Source organism: Falco biarmicus, chromosome 10 (genome assembly GCF_023638135.1).
Source record: "Falco biarmicus isolate bFalBia1 chromosome 10, bFalBia1.pri, whole genome shotgun sequence".
NCBI classification, from domain to species: Eukaryota; Metazoa; Chordata; class Aves; order Falconiformes; family Falconidae; genus Falco; species Falco biarmicus.
This window is the reverse complement of record NC_079297.1, coordinates 26,282,735-26,302,786: the sequence shown is the minus strand read 5'-3', so window position 1 is coordinate 26,302,786 and position 20,052 is coordinate 26,282,735. Positions and strand designations below refer to the sequence as shown.

The window sequence follows — 20,052 nt, the reverse complement described above, 5'->3', positions numbered from 1 at the left end:
ATGACCAACCAGAACTTCAATATGAAGCAGCTACTAAGTCATCAAGACAGCACACCTATTCATTCACAAATCATATCCAATTCCTTCTGCAACAAAAATATTGCTGAAAACATGAAGCTTAGATTTAAAACAAACAAAAAAAAGCTAACTTAACTGTAAAAGAATTAAGACATAATCCAACACACTTCTCTTGATTTATCTTTGGTAAAGTTTTCAGGTCAGTCACTTCAGCTACAGCCAGCAACAACTTTCAAACGTCTACTGAGGTCTATACACACACAGAGATCTATATATAGTCACTGTGTGTATGTTTGAAAGGGTTTTATATATATATATACACACACACACACACACAGAGGATGAAAACTCCTTCAAGTCCAAATTTTTTTTCCAGAATACAAATTCCTTACTTAAAATTGTGGGTTTAATATTTTGCTTTTATATAACAGATGACTTTCATTGTAAGCAACAATATCATGAAAATTGCATTGGTTGCTTACTGCAAACAGCTGTATGCATTAGACACAGCATATACAGAGCAATGACTAAAGAACGGAGGGAAAATAGGTGTTTACCACTTCTTCCACATTTCTGAAGACGTGGAGGAAGCAGCATTTCCTACCGGCAAAGATCAGTGCATTAGAAACGCCTATTCTCTCACAAAAGGCTCAGCCTTTTGCCTCCTAACAAATCAATAATTGTAATAACCCGTATTATAATGTTTCCCAAAGCCACCAGCGCAAGAAATTTCTCCCTCTCCCCTATGCAGAAAGCTTATTGATTTAATGACACAAAAGAGGTACGCAAAAAGAAAGCCAAGATAACGTGCAGCATATGACCCCACTAGCTAGGGCATAACACTGATAAACATACATCAGTTTTTCCTCTTCTGCGTTCCCTTCCATATCTAATAATCTTTCCATTTGTAGCATAAACATTTAACATTCACTCTTGTTTTAATCTTTAAAACAAAAGCTTAGACATCTCTTCAACCAAGTTTTAAAAACATTTAGTCTCAAAGAGTACTTGTCACAACATTTTGCGAGAAAAACTCCCATGATGTCCTCTTGCAGGGCGCAGAGCTGACACAGCCCCAGGAAGCAGTCAGCCCTTAGCATCGTATCAAAGGCCATAAAGAAAAGGTATTAATAAAACTCTTCAGAATCTCATGAAACCAATCTGTTTCTATTAGGCTGAATACCAATCAATTTATTGAATCACAAAATAAGTTGATGTTAATAGATAAGTAAAGAGGAGGCAAAGAGCATTTGTATTCTCTTAGGAACAAAGCCTGTTCCTCCCGAAGGGCTCCACAGCTAAGATCCCCGAGGACCAGAACACCCATACTAAACAGATTCAAGCACTGAAAATAAAGACCTTGTAAGGACCTCCTCTACCCCTACAAACAGTGTAAATCTTCAAAAACAAGCTGTGGAAAAAAAAATTCTCAACTAGAACACACAGACTGTAGACAAGCAAGCAAGTCAAAGAAAGAAAGAAAGAAAAACCACAGAATAATAGAAAAAGGTTGGAAGTACCAGATGACTGAAGTTTCTAGGAAAACACAGGAAGGAAGAGATTTACAGGGCAGTGACACACATTAACAGCTTCTTAGTCAAAAAAAGCAGAAAGACATCTTACCAGAAACAAATAAAAAGACTTCTGGAAGTTGTGCAAGTTCCACCAATTGTTGTGTACCAATACAGGCAAAGCCTGTACCATAGGGAAGAGGGAAAAAAATTAGTACATTTTACTCAAACTAGTGGAATAAGGTCAAGGTTAACACACCATTTTTTGTAAACACTGATAAAGGACCAAAACAAAGTAGTAAATAACAGAGAATGTGGAAACATGAGAGAAGAAATGTGTTTCCGTATCCACATATCAAAAAGTAAATAACTTTTACAGAAGTTAATTACTAAGGTTTCAGATAAAGTTGTGCATATAGATAATTTTTACAAATACCTGATGCTAGTGGTTACTCTTACCTTCCAGAGGGAGCTCAAATCACCAGTAAAATCCCCAGTTTCTTTACTACCATTACGGTAACTTTTTATCAATCATCAGTACTGAAGTTTATTCTCTCTCAGCACTTGCATTTATACGACAGCCTTTTCATTCAGACCTTGAGCCTACGCCGGCTCCCTTCTGTAGGTAGGCACTTGTTTCAGTCTACACCAGCAGGATCGGGGAAAGGTTCAAATGTCAGTTCACATCCAAAGACCCTAGAGAGCTGGCCTGGAAGGATTTGGTCACACTAATAAAAGCAGCAAACATCTCTGCAATGAAGACACTCCAGCCCCACACAAAGCACAGCTGCACCAGTTAGCACCATCCCAGCTGAAGCTGTCCTGCTGGCAGCTTTTCCTGCCCAGGGACCAGTTTTGCCATCACATTTTATGATGCTTCAAGGTGAGCATGAGGTGAGGAGACCCACTCCCATCTCACAGTTCGCCTTCTAACCCAAAGCCAAGTGAAACTAAACTCCTAAAGTAACCCAAAGCAAGTTTTCCCCAGTACTGGACACCGCTTGCCCCAAGGCAAGGCAAAAGCCAAGCTCCAGCTCTGTGATAAAAATCTCATCTCAGCCAGCAATTTACGTTCCTGCCAGTCTCATGCCTTGGAAGTGTCCCGCTCCCACAGAAAGAGCTGCAGGACAACAGGGTGTAGTAAGCAAAAGGAGCACAGCCTCCAGTGTGGGGAAGGGGCAGAAAGGCTCAGGTGGGTGGATTACAGAGCCGTTCCCCGCAAGCCTGGAAAACGGCTGTGAGCACCTCGGACCTGCAGCAGCCCCCTCCTCTTTTAACAAGGATGATGTTAATGTGAGACCGCACAGGTGTCAGGACCTGAGCTTTCTTGTACCTAGATTTTCCACCACTTATTCTGAATGGGCAGTTACTGCAGTGCCATACATATTTGGCAAGTAATGTTTATAGAAAGTGATCTTCATTTGACAATAGCTGACTTTTTAGATGAAAAGCATTACTCTTATTTCAACTGTACCATGCTTGAAAAAGCAGTAAAATAGTTTTCTAGACCTGTTAAGTTATTTTAGCAAGAATGGAAAGAATCACATGAGTATAAGACTACCGATTTTAAAAAGAGAGGTGTTTGATGGAAGCGTTGCATAATACACAGTAATACTACTCCCTACATAAGAATCTGATTACTTTTTAACATTGAGATAGTTGCTGTAGCTTTGATCATACTAAAAACATATGAAAATATTTCTTATACCTGTTTTGTCTTTCAATATTTCACCAAGACTTATTTTATTGCTGCATTTTGGAACTTGACCTTAACATTTTTCTAGGCTTCATCCTGTTATTCCCAAACATTGTAGGGCACAATAAAGCTCAAGAAAAGGCCATACTTCTGAAAAGGAGTATTTTCTAATTTTTCCTGAAAACACAAGGTGAAAAAATGTTGTACAAAGAGTTCAGATAATACTGAGACTATTAAATATGTGAAGTTTATAACATAGGAAGAGGTATTTTGAAATTAAACTGATTCCAAGACACTGAATAAAATAGAAAAAAAAAAAATCAGAACTACTTGAATTAACTTGCTTTAAAAACACTCTGGTTACTTGGCTCTTCTTCCATTTCCAAGAAAAATTTCTAAACTAGAGATTAACTCCATTTTGTCAGAAAGTTACACGCTTTCAAAATTGAAGTGGAATATTGAGACACTATATGAAAAAAGTGACATAATGTAAAAAAATACTACAAAACTGTACAAAGATTATCCCCAGACTGCATCTAAAACCCAAGACTCATAATAATTCATGCCATCGTGCCCAACATTCACTATATTGAAAACAAGACAACTGAAGAATTAAGGGGCAGGTGGTGGAGGGGGAGGACACGGGACACAGACGACCTACCCTGTAGGAAATACTACGCTAACAAATAAAGTCACAGCCTAAAACCCACTTTCAGAATTACATGTTGTTCCTCTGCTCATCCACCACACAAAAGTTAGTGCCTCCGAAGACAAGGACAGCTTCAATTTTCCTAGAAATCTGTAAAGGAAATAGAGGCTCTAAATTAAAATGGTCTATATAGGAGGGCAGGCAAAGCCAAGAACAGGTAACAGGATTTTCCAGGCTTTATGCTTCATTATAGGTTATTTCAGGTCAAATAGAGGGTGTTCACTGCCTACATAAGTCAGAAAAGCCAACCCATTGCTAATGCATTTCATAGCAGTAGGTATTGAAAGTTACTTAAATACAGTTAACGTCATCATTTAAGGTGCACTGCACACTCATCGGCCAGCTCTAACACGCTCACTGCTCACCCTCACAAATGTCTTCGTATTTGGTTTCACGCACAACCCAGCCAGAGTTCTGAAACAGTTTCAGGTACCTAGAGATCCATCTCATACTTCACCCAAAGAATGAGCTTTTCTTCCAAGACCTGGATTGAAAGCAATACATTATTTTCCACTCCACCTCAGATTTGCAGAGAAGAGATCCGAAGAAAAACATTAATGCAGTGACTTAGGAACTGAGACACTAGAGCTCAGCTCTCACTTCCCTTGTTTTCAAAGGCAAGAAATGTTAACAGTTAGACCAGCTGAAAATAAGTATTTGACCAGCTGTGAGTTTACATAACCCATGTACAGGAGCTCCATAGTTTCAACGAAGAAGTGCTGAAGATGTTTTCTTCATCAAATTGACCCTATGCCAAGACTTCTGAAGTTCTCCTCTAACTGCACTACAACATCATCAGGGAATTGAAGAAGCTCAGAAAACACAAGAAGGTACAAACAAGCTTTTTCAAAGTATGAAAGGTGGATACTATTTGACAAAATTCAAGCGAACACATAACTGAGGAGTGCGGCTATCACCACGAGGACACCCTGCTTCCAGGTTTCTTCTTCCCTTGATCAAGTATCACCAGTTGATTAAGAGACCTGCTCTACCCACCTCATACTTCTGTTAATTAGTAAAGCAGTGTACCTCAGCTGTAATGCTTCTGCAACGCAGTCAGCGCAGCTAAGGCTTGTCTAATGAAAAAAATTTTAAAAAGCATAGATGTTCTCTGCTTTTTTCCACAAAGTTCTGTGCAGAAAGCGATACTGCCTACTGTAACTATCCCGTACGTGCACAGCAGCCGTATGCCACAATGCCTCACAGACCTCACATTGCAACAGTGAAATTTAGCTCAACTAAAAGTTTTCCTTCTGTATTTAACATTCCTCTGAAATACATGTTCAGCCTCAAATGACAGTGCTGTTCCTGTTAGCAAGGCTTTTCTTCCCCCCTCCACACACAAAAGAAAGCTAACTACAAAATTCTCATTTCAAAATGCACCGTTTTGTCAAAAGGATCTTTGTTGCTATAATCAGCATACTGGCAGAATGAGAACTACAAGAAAGAGAACACATACTGTTAAAAAGAAAGTTACTCTAAAAACAGGAAGAGTGCAATGCCTTAAAATAGTAGGGAGAGGTACATCCCTAAACACACAAGCTTGGAGCACAGCCTGACATTCCTACACATTTAGGTCGGGATTTTCATGAGAATTAAGCACAGTTAATTCTGTTCCACCCAGGAGCTGGTAAGCTAACGCTGCCTCTAGACGTGCTGCTCAGCCTCCCGTCCCCTTTAACCATCGCACTCAATCCGACAGATGCTTTTTGAAAAATTGCCTCCAAAATAACATTTGTTTTGAAACAACTGCTATAAATTGAAGCAGACAAGAAAAGCAGCACACAGAAATTCTAGTATTCCTTATCAGTTGCGTCAACTTCTGTAAGCCGAGTTGAAAGCTCGCTCTTCCCCACACCCTGCCTTTGTCTCTGGCACCTTGTTATGCAGGAGCCGGTTCTCACCTCCCAGTTGCTCTAAGTAGCTGTTTGAAAGATAGGAGGGAGGAAACATGCAAACACAAAACCAAACCCTGAAACAAAGAAAAATCACAGGTACCAGCAGAGACACCAGGTGACAGGCAGCTTCCCGAGCAATTTTTTTAATGTAACTTTATTCCAGCTGATGGATTCTCTCCCAATTACAAAGCGTCCTCAAACCCACAGAGCCACACACCACCGCAACGACCAGAATTCGAGCATTTAGCCAAACCTATCTACAAAAAAACAGTTCACAAGCACAACTGATGCCTCGCCCTGAGCAAGCAGTAAAATTCGCGCTACAACCGAAGCCCCCAGCAATAAGCACATTAAAATGAAAACTCTACCTAATTCCTGTTTTACATGATTATAAACATCATCTCACCGTGCGCTACCATAAATGGTTGGCGGCAGCAGATAAAGCAGTCACCGCTGTTATATCGCTATCAGTTTTCTCCCGGTAAGCCCATGTTAACACTCTGCTCTATTTATTTGCGATCTCACCACGCCACTTCGTAATACAGTCTTGACCTATTTTCCAGGTGCTTAATTAATCTCTTTGCTGGCTGCCACGCTTATTAGACAGTTATTGCGTGAATGTTAAAGTTAGCTGATAGAAACCTTTAGCAAATTTACTCTGTTATGGAATTATTGTTAAGTCCTCACAGCCCAGCCAAGCTTTTCTACTTTGTGTGAAATCAACCGGAGCATAAAGTTTTTTTCCAAATGATGTAATGGGAGGTAATACTGGAGGGGGGGGGGGGGCATAACAATCAAAATATACACTGTTAGATACAACTGCAGGTTTTACTTAATGTAATTGTCTCTCATGTTAATAACACGTTCTCTAACAGTTTAAAGATACTAAAGTAAGTGAAATAAACAAGGTTATATGTAAGCAGGAAGATGCAAAACCAGAGCGCCACATACTCTGTGGGAAGGCAAGCCAGGCAGCCTCCGAACAACTTACCGAGCTAACAAAAAAGGAAACCATCGCAGTTCTTGGCACTGACGTTTTAAGTCAGACGCAACAGTTAGCTACAAAAGTACAGCCTCAAAAGAAAGATATTTATATAGAGTAACTACATCGCATTGACGATTGAAGGCTTACCGTAAATAAAAATAATTTCAAAAAATACATAAATCGCCGTTTCCTACAGCGTCGAAGGCACGCAAAAGCATCCGCCAGGTTTATGGCCGATAGCAAGCTGAACCGAGCAGCAGAACAAGCCCGCACCGTCCCTGCCGCACCGCGGACGCGGAGCCAACGCCGGTAACCCCGCTCGCCTCCCGCAGCGCCGGTTCTGGGAGCTGCCCAAAGCCCAGCGCGCCGGCCTCCTCCCGCTCCGCTACAGCCACACCGGCCCCTTGCACCGCTCGCTGCCCCGCGGGCCTCTTCCCGGGCCGGGTCCCGCCGGGAGCAGGAACGGGAGGAGCCGCCGCCGCCGCCGCGCCCGGGCGCCACCAGCGGGACCCCCCGCGCGGCGCGGGGGAGGCGGCCGCCGCCCGGCGGCCCGGGCGCACCGTGCAGGGGGGAGGCGGCGGCGCGCCCGGGAGGGGAGTACCCGCGGCCGGTAACGGGCGAGGCGGGCGGCCACGCCTCCCCCGCCGGGCGGCGGCGGCCTCGCCCGGCAACCGGGGCCCCGCCGGCAGGCTGCGGCCGGGCGCTCCCCCGCGCCGGGGAAGGGCAAACTTCGGGGAGGCGGCGGGGCGGACGCTGCCGAGAGCGGCGAAAAGGGGAAGCGGGGCGCCGCCGGGCTCCGGCAAGGGCAGCGGCGCGCCCCACGCCGCCGGGGCCGGGCGCCGAGTCCGCCCCGGCCCCGAGCCCCGGAGCCCCCCGCGGGAAGAAGGCGAACGCCGGCGGCGCGGGCAGCGCCCCTCTGCACCCAGCTGGGACGGCCCCGCTCCTCTCCCTGCCGCTCACCTTCACGGATCGGGCCGCACTGGCGTCCGAGCTGGAGCTGCGGCCGCCGCCCTGGGCATGTCCGGGAGCTCCCCGGGGAAGCGCCGTTCCGGCCGGGCTCAGCCCTTCACCCCCACCGCTCCTGCCGCCGCCGCCTCGGCCGCTGCCATCTTGTCGTGGCGGCTGGGAGGAAAGCGCCCCAGCTCAGCCCGCTCGGCAGCCCGGGCCTCCGCCTCATCTTCCCGGGGAGGGACCCAGCCCGCCCCCGGCCGCCGCCTCCTCCGCCTCCGCCTCCTCCCGCCTCCGCCGCTGCCCTGCCCGCGGCGGCCTAGCGGCGCCCACCGCCGCCCATCGCCCCGGAGCGGCGGAACGAGGCCCCGCCAAAGCTCTGCGGAGGGGGCTCGCGGGCCGCGCCGCACCGAGGCCCCGCTCCGGCGTGCCCCGGCCCTGCGCCCGGCCTGCGGGGCCCAGCCTGCGGGGCCCTCCCGCCGCCCGGCCCGGCCCGGCTCGGCCCGGCGTCTCAGCGGCAGCGCCCCCGCCCGGCCCCGCCGCCCGCCGCAGCCGGGAGCCGCCCGCGCTGCCGCCCGCCGCTGCCCTCTCCCGAGCGCGGCCGGCCCCGGCCCGCCGAGGGCACAAGCACAGCTCCCCGCCGGCCGCGGCTCCCCGCGCTCGGGCGACGCTGGGTGCCGGGGCTGTGCTTAGCGCCTGGCGCTTCTCCGGCCCGGCCGGGCGGGTGCGAGGCCGTCGCCTCCCCGAGCGCGGACAACCGGAGCCGCCCCTACGGCGAACTCAGCTCTGCCTGCCCGGCCTGCCGCTGCCCGGGGAAGGCAGCCTCACCCTTCCCGAGGGCTCCCCGAGGAGCACCTGCAAGCCGACAGCCTCCCAGTGACAGAACCTGGTCACCCAACACCAAACGACAAGCTCTTCCCCGTCTCCCTAGCTGCCAGCTCCCGTCACATTAACGGATACATAGCAGGCACGGAGGGGAAACGGGTGTTGGAGGAAAGACTTGACTCTCAGGGCCTGCAGCTGAGAAGATGACAACATGAGAAGGAACACATGGACCCCACGTTTGTTTAAACCACTGCTCCTGCTTGATGAGCTGAGGAGACTCCCCTACCCAGCCCTGAAAAATAACTGCAAAGCACCAACCTCCTAGATGTGGTGTGCCATCTCGCCCCGGCGAACGGTCCCTGCCACCATCAAACACACACCCTGCTCCCGAAGTAAAAGGACGGAGCAAACGTCACGACCATTTTGCATCCCACATTACAGTTCAGTGGTTTGCCTTGCTCAACTCTTGACAAAATAACAGCATCCACCCTCGGTAACAACGTGCCCCTAATACTATACATCACTTAAATATTAGTGGTTGGTTGTAGGACTGGTCAACTTCTGCAAATGGCATTCTTCACCCTAAATAGTATTCAGCTGATGTGGGGCAAAAAAGGAATTACTGTTTGCCTATAAAGTAGTTAGCCCCAAGATAAATGCTTGGCTACAGCCACAACTGGACATCACATGCTTCTCCACCTCTTACCAAAAATAACCAAGAATTTATTTACTTCCACAACTACATGTACTCTCCTATTTTCCTCTTGCTACTTGTCCCAGTGTTTTCAATGTGCCTCTGCTCGATTTTAACCTTTCTTTAGGTCTAATTCTTGTAATAAGGATAGTCAGGATGCAAAGTCAGAGTTTGAATTCCTTAATTGCAGAAGACAATGTTATTGTACGGAAGTACTAAAACCTGACATCGGAGTTACTACTGTAACACCACCAATACTCAGCCTTGTAAGTAATGAAACGTATAATTTAGGGGTGGGGAAAAATAGGTGGATGTCAATGTTAGTAAATTACATCTGTTAAGAGCCTCTCATCACATCTTTTGCTTACTATTTTTATAAATATTAATCAAGCTTCTTTTCACACATCTCCTAAAAAATAACATCCTACAGAATTATTCAGATACATACTTCATTAATATATAATCTATTTTAGAAGACTTTAAATGTTGATAAACAACCTTGTTGATTACTTAACTATACATAATCTCAAAAGACTTGACAACATAAAACATTAAGTATATGCTGATTCAATCTGTAAGCATATTTCATCTGCAGACATAAACTGGCATAAATTTGTCACCCCAAATTAAACACTTGTGATCAACTGGAAAAAAAAAAAAGTCTTCCTTCTCAGCTACTAACTACTCTGGACGTATTTTTTACAGCAGATTTTAAGGAACTATTTCTAGCAATCCTTCTATTTTTCACCACGCAACTTCTTATAGTTTGATAACCAAAACAATCCAAATATGGTTGTAAACTCAAATGATACTAATCCTCTAAAAATAGACAAAATTATGAATCCAATGCTCCACTGATACATTTGCACAATTTTCACAAATCAAATTTAATTTAGGTTTAGAAAAGAAGGGGGTGATTTTGGGGTGATTAACCTCTCATTATACTGGTGTCTCTGGATTTTTTAGTTGCTCACGTTTGCTAAAAAAGAGCCTCCCAAAACATCTCACCACTGTCGGTTTTGTCCTCATGTTCCAGTTTTTGCTAATTAGAACAAGCTAGACTTCCACTCAGCCTGCAATGGGAGTATCATCAGCGTGTAATCAAACTCTCAAATCTCTTCGAAACTCCTTCAGTTGCTTTTGTGGAATGTAGCATCTCCAAAGATCCATTATTTGTCCTTACTTGGGAGCTGTTTCAGCTAAAGGGTTCCTTGTGTTCAGTGCAAATTTCATCCTACTAAGGACGGAAGGGCCTAAATGGCACGCAAGGGCCGACGAGTGCCTTCGTAAGCTGAAGCACTGAACCTCCTCTGTCACTCAACTACTTGTAAAGCTTACTTTGGCAACAGAAGGGTGTTTTAACTACCCACAACACATGGTAAGACATCATTAGATGCACCAGCAAGTTTTAAACACTCAGATGAACATTTCTATTAAGAGATTAAATACAACTGGTTCTGAGAAGCCCTCACATAATTTTTTTTTTGTCTTCTGAAAAAAAGTAAATACTTCCTTGTCCTGATTTTCGCTTGGCAGGTACATTTGTGCTGGCAGGCGACTGAGGGGTTAATACAAAAACTCCTGTTACACCTGTAAGTAGTGTGGACTACTGATACCATTTGGAGGGGAGTGTTTTGTTTCAAAGTACTTAAGTAACTAAGTGGAAGGAGGCCCATGTCATTTAGATTCATTTATAAACTTCAGCTTTGAAACACACACCTCCATAGGCTCTTTGTTCCTCCTTGTTTCTATACCTTTGCAGAGGATAAGCAGTAGTTAGGTGTGAGTGCTCAAGAGTGGAAAGAAGAAACAGAAGTTACAAAAGAATGATGTAATCTATTATGCAGTAAAAAGACATGATCTGAAGACAAACACAGGCTAGAAGTTTTTGGCAGCACACCTACCAATGACATTTTGTGCTATTTTTGTTATCAAAATCCCAAGCCTAGACACGGACAGAAAACATTTTGGCTAGAGCCATTTGTTTTACTCATCAAACTGAAATGAGCTATATCATCAAAACACCGTTTACAGCCAGTATAAGTTGTTTAGATCGGCTGGACTCTCAATTCCTGAACGAACTTGAGTCCTGAACGAGGCTGTGCTATTAGAGCTGCTCAAAGGAGCAAAGCCACAAAGATAAGGACAGGAGAAGGCAAGACCATAGGGCTGTAATTCCATCTACCGGGCCCTTCGCTCAGTCACTAATAACATAGGATGCCACTGCCTGAAACAGCAAGCCACGCTAAAAGTTCATCGCTGGGATGAGAAAGGGAGAGAACTGGTCTCTTCCAGTTTTCTTGATCTGCACTCTACAAATCCAGTTAAATTCTCCCAGTGATAACTCCACTGCTGGCACGGAACTTCCCATTTAGCATATTCAACCCACCCAGCTAAAAAAGGGTTTTCTTCGGTGAGTTGCATCAGCTCAGGAAAACACTCAATGAATGTCAGAACTAATGCAAAGAGGAAGGCAAGATTTCTTCCTTGTCAGCTGGTAGGTATTGCTGCACAGACTTCAGCTGCATTTTCTGGGTAGCAATTATGAAACCCAAAGAACCCAGAAGCATGCTGGTTGGCAACGCGTTGTTGTGACCGCTGAAGGTATCCAGGCTGTAGTTGCCTAACCTGAAGAGTATAAACAGCAAGTACAAATCAATGCAAGGAGGGTAGAATAGGGGAAGGTTCCACTTCAGCTTTTCTTTCTTTTTTTAAACTTTCAGGCCACAGTCTTTAGTCTTTCCCACAGTATTTAGCACTATCTGCTAAGCAGGGAACTAATTTTTGGTAGGGTTCAAATTATAGTATTACTTTACTGTTTTTCACATTGGCTGAAATATTTTATGCTTACAATATTTATCCTCCCAAAACAAGAGATAAGACTGGAACAAGTTAACTATTTTTTTATCCTCACAATTCCTTATCTAAAGTGGTTTTTTTAACAAATGTGTCACTGAAGTATGACTTGTGTTATGAGAAACAAGCATTCAATGTGAAACATTTGGATTAAAACTTTCACGATCCAGATTCCTACTGAAACCTATAAAGGGATCAGAGTTAAACTGATAAAACCCATGTTTTTAAAACATAAAAAAATAAATTTACACTTTCCACTGATTACCATCATATTCAGATAAACATAGTTCAAAGTTCCCCAGATCCCCTCCCCATAGATTTGTTTGCTAGGCATATCCAAAATCCAACCTTCTGTTGCTGGGCGTAAATGGAAAATTACTTTCAAATTTAAAGCAAACATACACTTTGCTCTTTTTGCAACAACAGGAAGGTTGGTTGAGAAGCACTGTATTTCTTCAATTAAAAAACTTTAAATTAAATTCCTTTATGCATTTTACATTAAGTCATTTGTAAAAATAAGCACTGATACTCAAACTCAAATTTCAGCTCTTATTTCCACTTTATTTTTTTCCATCAAAATACTACTCTCTTTATTAAACCAGCTTTAATACATGACTTAAAAAAACCCAAAAAAAGCCGAGGTGGGGGGAGACATTTTGTTTATTGCTTGCTGTTTAACTTGCAAGTTAAACAGCCTGGCTGTTAAACAGCTGTAGATTTAAAAGCTACAAAGGACAGAAGACACCTTCTGTGGGGGTCACGGTGGTTTCTGGGGCTTTGTGCAAGGGTTATGCTCATGCTGATGTTCATTTCATGAAGACATCATCGTTCCTTGTGGGTCTCCTAAGGTATGCATGAGGAGCGATCCACTTCTGTGATTCTTCCAAAGAGGAAAACCAGACTGAAAACATTTTGCTGCTTGCCTGTCTTTCCGCTTGTTTCATCCTTAGCCCTCAAAACCCAGTTCTAAGGAACTTCAGACACCATCCTGACATTGCTATTTCAAATTCTACCAAGTGTTAATGGTAACTCTTGGGAAATTAACTTGTGTACAAAAAAGATAATAACAGGGTGACTAAAATGGCAAGTCTTAGGAAATGTAGAAGGAATCTTAAAAGTCTTTTTGGTTATCATGTAGATAAAAGCTGGCTGACTTGAGATGAACTGCCTGTCTTTGCTTTGTAACAGATGCTTTCCTTAAGAAAAACAATGAGTAACTGATTTTGCGCAAGGACTTACAGCTTTCAAAAATCCTGGAAGTGTTCACTGAAGAAAAAAACACCATTGAAGAATTCTTAGGTTATGTTTTTTTATTGAAAAATTAAAACAAACTGCAGGAAACCTCTGATGTTTCCTCTGATGCAACCCAATAGAAGCGGGTGGATTTGAAGAGTTGGTGCCGAGAACCTGCCATTCATACAAGATGAATACTAGCATCCACTGACGGTTGGACCACATCTTCTGGTTTATTTCACCCAAAAATAATGAAGTTTGCTTATTCCACAGTTTCTCTGCAATGCAACCAAAGCACAGTAAATTAGGATTCCCAAGAGGATCTCTTCAGGAATGCACCCCTCATCCAAACTACTAATCCCCTTATATTTCACATCACAGAAAGGCAGTATGACTACAGTATGGAAGAGGGACATTTACGTATCAAGCAGCAGAAAAAACACAGAAGTGGAAAAATATCAAAGCTTTATCTTGAAATTATATAAATAACTACTGCTTCAATTTAAGATTCACAGAAATTATTTTTTTTTTCCAATAACTGTTTGTTTTGGTTTTAACCTCATTGTTCTTTTCAGTGCCACAGTTGTTGAAACAACCAACTGGGACAACTATATTTTAAAAAAATGGCACCATACCAATTGTCAGATTATTTTGTTCAGGGATACTGCGAAGTGCTTATTTCTCTGCTTCTGCTCATAGTACATCAATAGGTGTGGATTTGACAGATGCTTCATCACTGTGTCTTAAACTATGCTAAGTTCTTGTTCATATTTACAGAGGACCATAAAGAGTTAGCATAATGCAATATTCTACAGGGTAGTTTAAATGTCTTTACTGGATCATGTAAAAGATAATGTATCATGGTATTGTATTTTTCAGACTATATTTTCATTTTCAGTATGTTTTTCCTCTTTGTAAAAGCCACAGAAGTAGATCATCCCCCATGCATACACCATAGGAGATCCACAAGGAAAGGTTTTATCTTTATGAAATGCGTCATGATAATGTACATTTGTAGTTGGACACTGTAAATTTTCTTGCAAGAGTCTTTCTAAGTAGCTATTTTCATGTAGTTATTAGCTGTTGTGGTGTCTGAGTGTCCTTCACATAGGTATACGTAATATTCACATTTTTCTTCTCTCCAGCAGAAAAATAATTGAGTGATTGTTGGGAATAACAAATGTTAAATGTGTGTAAAAGTCCAGTATGTTTCTATTTTTGAGGCACTTAGTAAAGACCAATGTAATAATACTACACAACAAAACCATGAGAACCTGATCTAATCTGAGAAATATAACATACAATCAATTAAAAGTAAGAATTCTAACACACAATCACACTGACATATTAAAAAAAAAAGAAAATGCATCTTTAAAGTTGCTGGCACTAAAAGCTACACTTAATTTTGGAGCCAAGTACTAAAAATAATCCATTACCAAATTAATTATATAAAAAAATGAAAAAAAACATTTTTATTTTAAAAGTTAAAAATACATTGAAACACTTCTTCCTTTTTCTGTGGAAGAGAAAAATTACTTTTTAAAATAAAAAACTTATTTCAAACTAAAATTCCAATGATACAGTTCGAATTTGTAAAATGTTTAATACCTTAAGTACTTTTTACTGGGGTTTTTGGTTGGTTTTTTTTTACTGGTTTTTACTGTTTTTTTTAAAATAAACATCATTTCTGCACCCTACATTTGAGAATATTCATAGGGTACCATCCACTAATATTACCCACCATTTCATTTTTATGGTTGAGTGATCGCTTCTTTTTTTAGTGACTGATACATTGCAAGATCAAGGGTTGCAGACAGATGAACACCACAAATGTTCCAGCTGACCTCACTTTCCAAAATGCATCATTCCTACAAATACACGTCACCAAACATAAGTGGGCAGTCAAATCACAGAATTAAAACATAATCCTGCATTACTCAAGTGAGTAGTTGCTTATTAGCATGTCTACTGACCCCAGGAAAACTATTTACTTGAACAGAAAGATTTCTGTGGTTGTCCTTTTGGGACATACTCCAAAGCCTTTTAAAGTAAATAATCTGACTAACCAACTCCAGTTTAGGCTAATATTTTATCACAGCAACGAGAAGTTGTTTTATCTTAATGGAGAATATATCACTCTCCCCCACAAACCACAGCAGACAGGAGTGCAGCCTAGTTTTGCTCTGGCAGGCACTGAATCACGTCCAAGCCTATTTTAGAATTCAATGGAAGAACACCTCGTTACCTGGGTCCCTCCAACCTCACCACGAACGCACCCAAGGCCTGGGACTGAGCCAAGCCTTTGCTATCGGCAGCTGGAGTCCGACCACGTTAAAAACAGAAACCAAACAAAACAAAAAAAAACCCTTTTGTTACACTGGTGTAAGGTACAAATCTGCCCGTGGCACAAATCCTTCCTGGGAAGCAGTTTTACCCGAGTCAATTTGCAGATGGCTTGCAAATGTTCACCTACACCCTCCCTAAACAGTTTAATACAGCAGGAACTTATCCATATCTTTTCCTACTTTTTAAAAGCAGGTATCTTAAAGTCTTCCTTATTTTCCCTCCATGACACATCATTAATGAAATGTCAGTTAAAAATATGTTCTAAAGATTTAAATTACCACATTAGAGACTCTTCTCCTAGAAAGAACAACAGAAAAGGCATGTTTTAATTAGATGAGTTCTGAAACCAGATCAAACCATTGCAAGGAAAAATCCATTTCCTTTTTTAGCAAAGAACATATTTTCCTATAAATGTGTTTATTCTGAGATACGCATGTTCTAATGACATTTTTCCAAATGTTAAAAAACTTGTGCTTATTTTTTTCTTATTTTTCTGTTCCAAACCAGTAACAGTAGAAATCTCTTCCAAAGGAAAACGTGATGTTCAGCAGTAGTTTAATGAATTGTTTTGACCCAGTGAAATACACCATGTCCACTCCTAGTAATGAGACACTTGGCAGAAAGTATCACATCACAAGAACAATAGCAGCAGACCGCCGTTATGGTCCACAAAATACTGTAACCTCTGAGCAATCTCTCTTCAAACAATGGGGGGGAAGATAAGGTAACATTTCTACTTAGCTAACTGCATGTGCAGCAGTGGCAGTGCCTCAGCCTGTAACGTTTAAAAATTATAAGAATTTTCATCATAGGAAAAGGTTTATAAATATTTTCATTTGCCTTTTTTTTAACATATTGTTGTTAGCAAGACTTAAAGTTCACCTTGTTTTCTGACTTAGATTACAAAGACTTTTGAGTAAACAGCAAATGTTTTAGTGTAAAATACACTAAAATATCATCAATAGCATCAGTTTTTTGAAGAGGACACGTCTATCCATGTAACGTTTTAATTAGATTTAGCAGGAAGGCAGACAGGATATCAGTTGGTTTTTTCTGGCTTTATCATCCTTTGATATAATTACCACTCTGTTATTGGAACAGAAAGCACAACCCCTACACATATATGATCTCATGTTTAAAAGAAGATGAAAGAGCAGAAGTGGAAAAGAAAATGGCAACTCTGTATCTATAAATAAAAATATGGTCATAGACATCATGTCATCCTCAACACTGAAATGAGCAGCAATGAGATACAACAGGTGAGAAAATGAAGGGACAGAGACTGCAAAGCATCAAACGTTATTGCTGTCCCAGGAAGACTGAGCCTTGCTAGATCATGATGGGATTTTACTGAATGTATACATGCAGAAGTTTTAATGTTATCTTCAAAGCTTTGCAACAACCTTGCTGTAGCTTTTCTTGGAGGGATTGCATGTAATGGAAGAATTGTCATCAGGACACAGAGGCACAAGACAAGGCCCACAGCATCAGTCTTGGATGCTATTTAAAATAGACTTAGAGATCCTTCTACAAATATGTTATTTTCACCAACATTGCACTTGTAACTTCAAAAACACAGTTTCTACAGTTCTAACGTGTACACCAAAAACTCAAGACCATTCTCAGATCATGTTTTTTTTTAAATACAAACTGCATCTGTCAGAGTAAGATAATGAACTGGCCTATGTCACATAAATAGTATATCTGCCAGGGATTAAAGCACTTCCATTCATACATGTTGTGCCATATTTTCCAAAGGAAAAGATGTACAGCTATTCTAGACAAATACAATTTAATAACTGTAAATTAATTTCTCCTTTTCCTACTTCAATGACAAAAAGCACCTTTGTAGACTTAATTATTTTTCTACATGCATTTTATGAAAAAACTAAAAAATATAAATCTGAGAGTAGCCTAGTCTTTTAATTAATAATATGCTTTGTTACTCAGTTGAATTTATTATTCAATTTTATAAATGTTAAACACTGTAATCTACAGTTCTTCTGGATAATACCTCAAAATGTGTTAAAAGTGCACCCTATGAGGAAATATATCACCTATCACTCACGATTCACAAAAATACCTAAAAGCAGCTCAAGGTCATAGCTAAAAGGGAAAGTGTTAGGGTACAACCAAAATACCCCAACATTAAGGCATCAAAAAGAGCAGAAAAAAGCCCTTCTTAATCAACAAGCATGCGTTTTTCAATGAACCTGTCTACAATGTAAAAGCAACACCATTTAGTTCATTGAATGTGTTTTAAGGTATTCATTTTTGAGCCATAAGTACTTAGTGTATGTAACCGTGTACAGCCAGTTTTATATCTGGTTTTATTCACTCATCATTTATACTTCAGCAGAAATTACAAAACAGGGAAAGGACACACGCAAATCTTGGGAAGCAGCACCCCAGACTGTGGAAGTAAGAGTCATTACTTGGAGAGAAATCCTGAGGGTTTCCACATGACAGAGGTCCCAGGCGGACAGAAGGTCAGTGTTCAGCACAGTCTCCATGGCAACAGTGGTGGGCATCGCACACAGGGTACCACATCCAAAACACGCAAAAAAGCAGTCTTGTCGTTAGTTTTGTTCTCCTCCCTATACCTCGTAGAGTTTCCTTTTATACCGAGTTCTCCTCTTTGTAGTTGTTAATCACGCAATATGATTATTATCACCACCAGCGCTATTACCCATTAATGACAGGAACAGGCCAGAGGCGATTAGCAGCATCAGGGCTGGGCATAAACTTTCTAACAATCTGACTGTAGAAAGGAAGCTAATGGACAGTTATGCAAAACACAAGCAACACTGGCTAAAAGAATTCCTGGGGCAAATCCATTATGGTCAGTAAAATTATTTCTAGGATGAATGCGGCTCCGGATGTTTATTGATTACTGAAGAAAATTTGCAGACTGAATATTTTATTCATCAGGTTTCTTACATATACAGCTATTAAGGTCAATGCTGGAATAATAGTAAAAGTTCCTTTTTCAATCAAATATTTCCTGGTGCTTTGTGTGTTACAACTACTACATAAAACTCAATCAAAATCACATAATGCTTAAATTACTAATTAACAGAGTTAGTGGAAACACACAGAATATTAGCATTAATTTTAACAGATGTAGAGACAGTAATATTAGCAGAGTAGCCCAAATTATGGACCAGAATTTCATGGGCAGGAATCACCTCATTTATAAAACAAAACAACAGCTTCTGAATTAAATCTTACAGAGCTTGCTGTCCAAGTATCAGACAAGAGACAACAGATGGATTCAAATAGAAAAAAGGGGTATACAAGGAAAAAGGAGACAATGTTGGCCAGCACCATAGGCAAAGTCATATCAATGCACCAGCTGCCCGCCTGCCTCAGGAGTCCTTATTTCCTGAAGGAAGAAAGTTTGCCAGTCCTACTGTTATTCATTATTGTCAGACTGCCAACATTTTCCCTTTCCTTAAAGACAAAAATCTGTATACCATGCAAAGCCCAAGAAATACAATACTGGTCTCATGGAAATCTTCAAAAAGTACATCACTGATGTGGATGGGATCAAGATTTTACTCTAATTTTTTCCCATTTCTTCAAGTGTTGATTACACATGTATCAACAAACCCTCAAAAGCCAGTACTTGGGAGATGACATTTACTGAGAAAGTATGTTAAAAAATAAAAACAAAAACCAACCCCCAAACCACAAAACCTCTGACGTGGAGCGTTAGTGTGGTTCTATTCATCATTACAAGCCATAAAGACAAGGAAGTCAGCTTTTATAACCTGGCATGACAACAGCCATTTACTGTTGAATTTAAAAGCGGTGTAAATAGTTTTGTTTTAACACATGAAATGTGACTATCAGTCATCAGACATCCTTTACCATTTAAATGCATTTCTTTAGCAGATGCAAATTCATTTCTTATACTAGAAACTAATAACTATTTCGCAGCAGGGTATGAGTAGCTCTTCATTCATTTTTTATTAAATAGTTGTATCTATTACATGTGTGAAAGATTGCTTTAGCTGTTTATATGAGGCTTTTAAGCCAGAATAGCATTCCACTCAGCAGATGATACTGAAAAGCACTAGTTTAATTCAATAATTACTTCTTAAACATCCTCATGTTTCAATTCCAAGCTCAAAATATGATCCTTATTAAAAAAACACTACGAAATTGCCTAGTTACCTAGCTCTTTAACAGTATACTTGTTAGCATAAGGCACTTAAAAATAATTTAATCACTGTCTGTAGCCTTTGCACGAAGTCATGCTTAAAAATGAGCTGGTTAACTCATGTCCCTTAACTGACTAGGTTTACATACCTAAGAAAAAAAATCAGCT

General features: G+C 41.4%; 1 protein-coding gene across 4 annotated transcripts in view; it reads right to left on the bottom strand.

Moving 5' to 3' along the window:
* HIPK3 (homeodomain interacting protein kinase 3) overlaps positions 1-20,052 on the bottom strand; it is a 113,677-nt gene that overhangs the window by 69,520 nt on the left and 24,105 nt on the right. The window contains exon 1 of one of the 4 annotated variants that reach the window (XM_056353324.1): positions 7,778-7,995. The exons of 1 other annotated variant lie outside the window; for it this stretch is intronic. Coding sequence is in view for 1 of the 3 variants with exons in the window: in XM_056353323.1 (XP_056209298.1) it covers positions 6,239-6,251 (13 nt within the window). In the remaining 2 variants the exon portion in view is untranslated. Of the gene's footprint in view, positions 1-6,238; positions 6,429-6,964; positions 7,215-7,777; positions 7,996-20,052 lie in introns of those variants that run through there. 2 more of the 4 variants (XM_056353326.1, XM_056353323.1) reach the window with 2 other exon arrangements.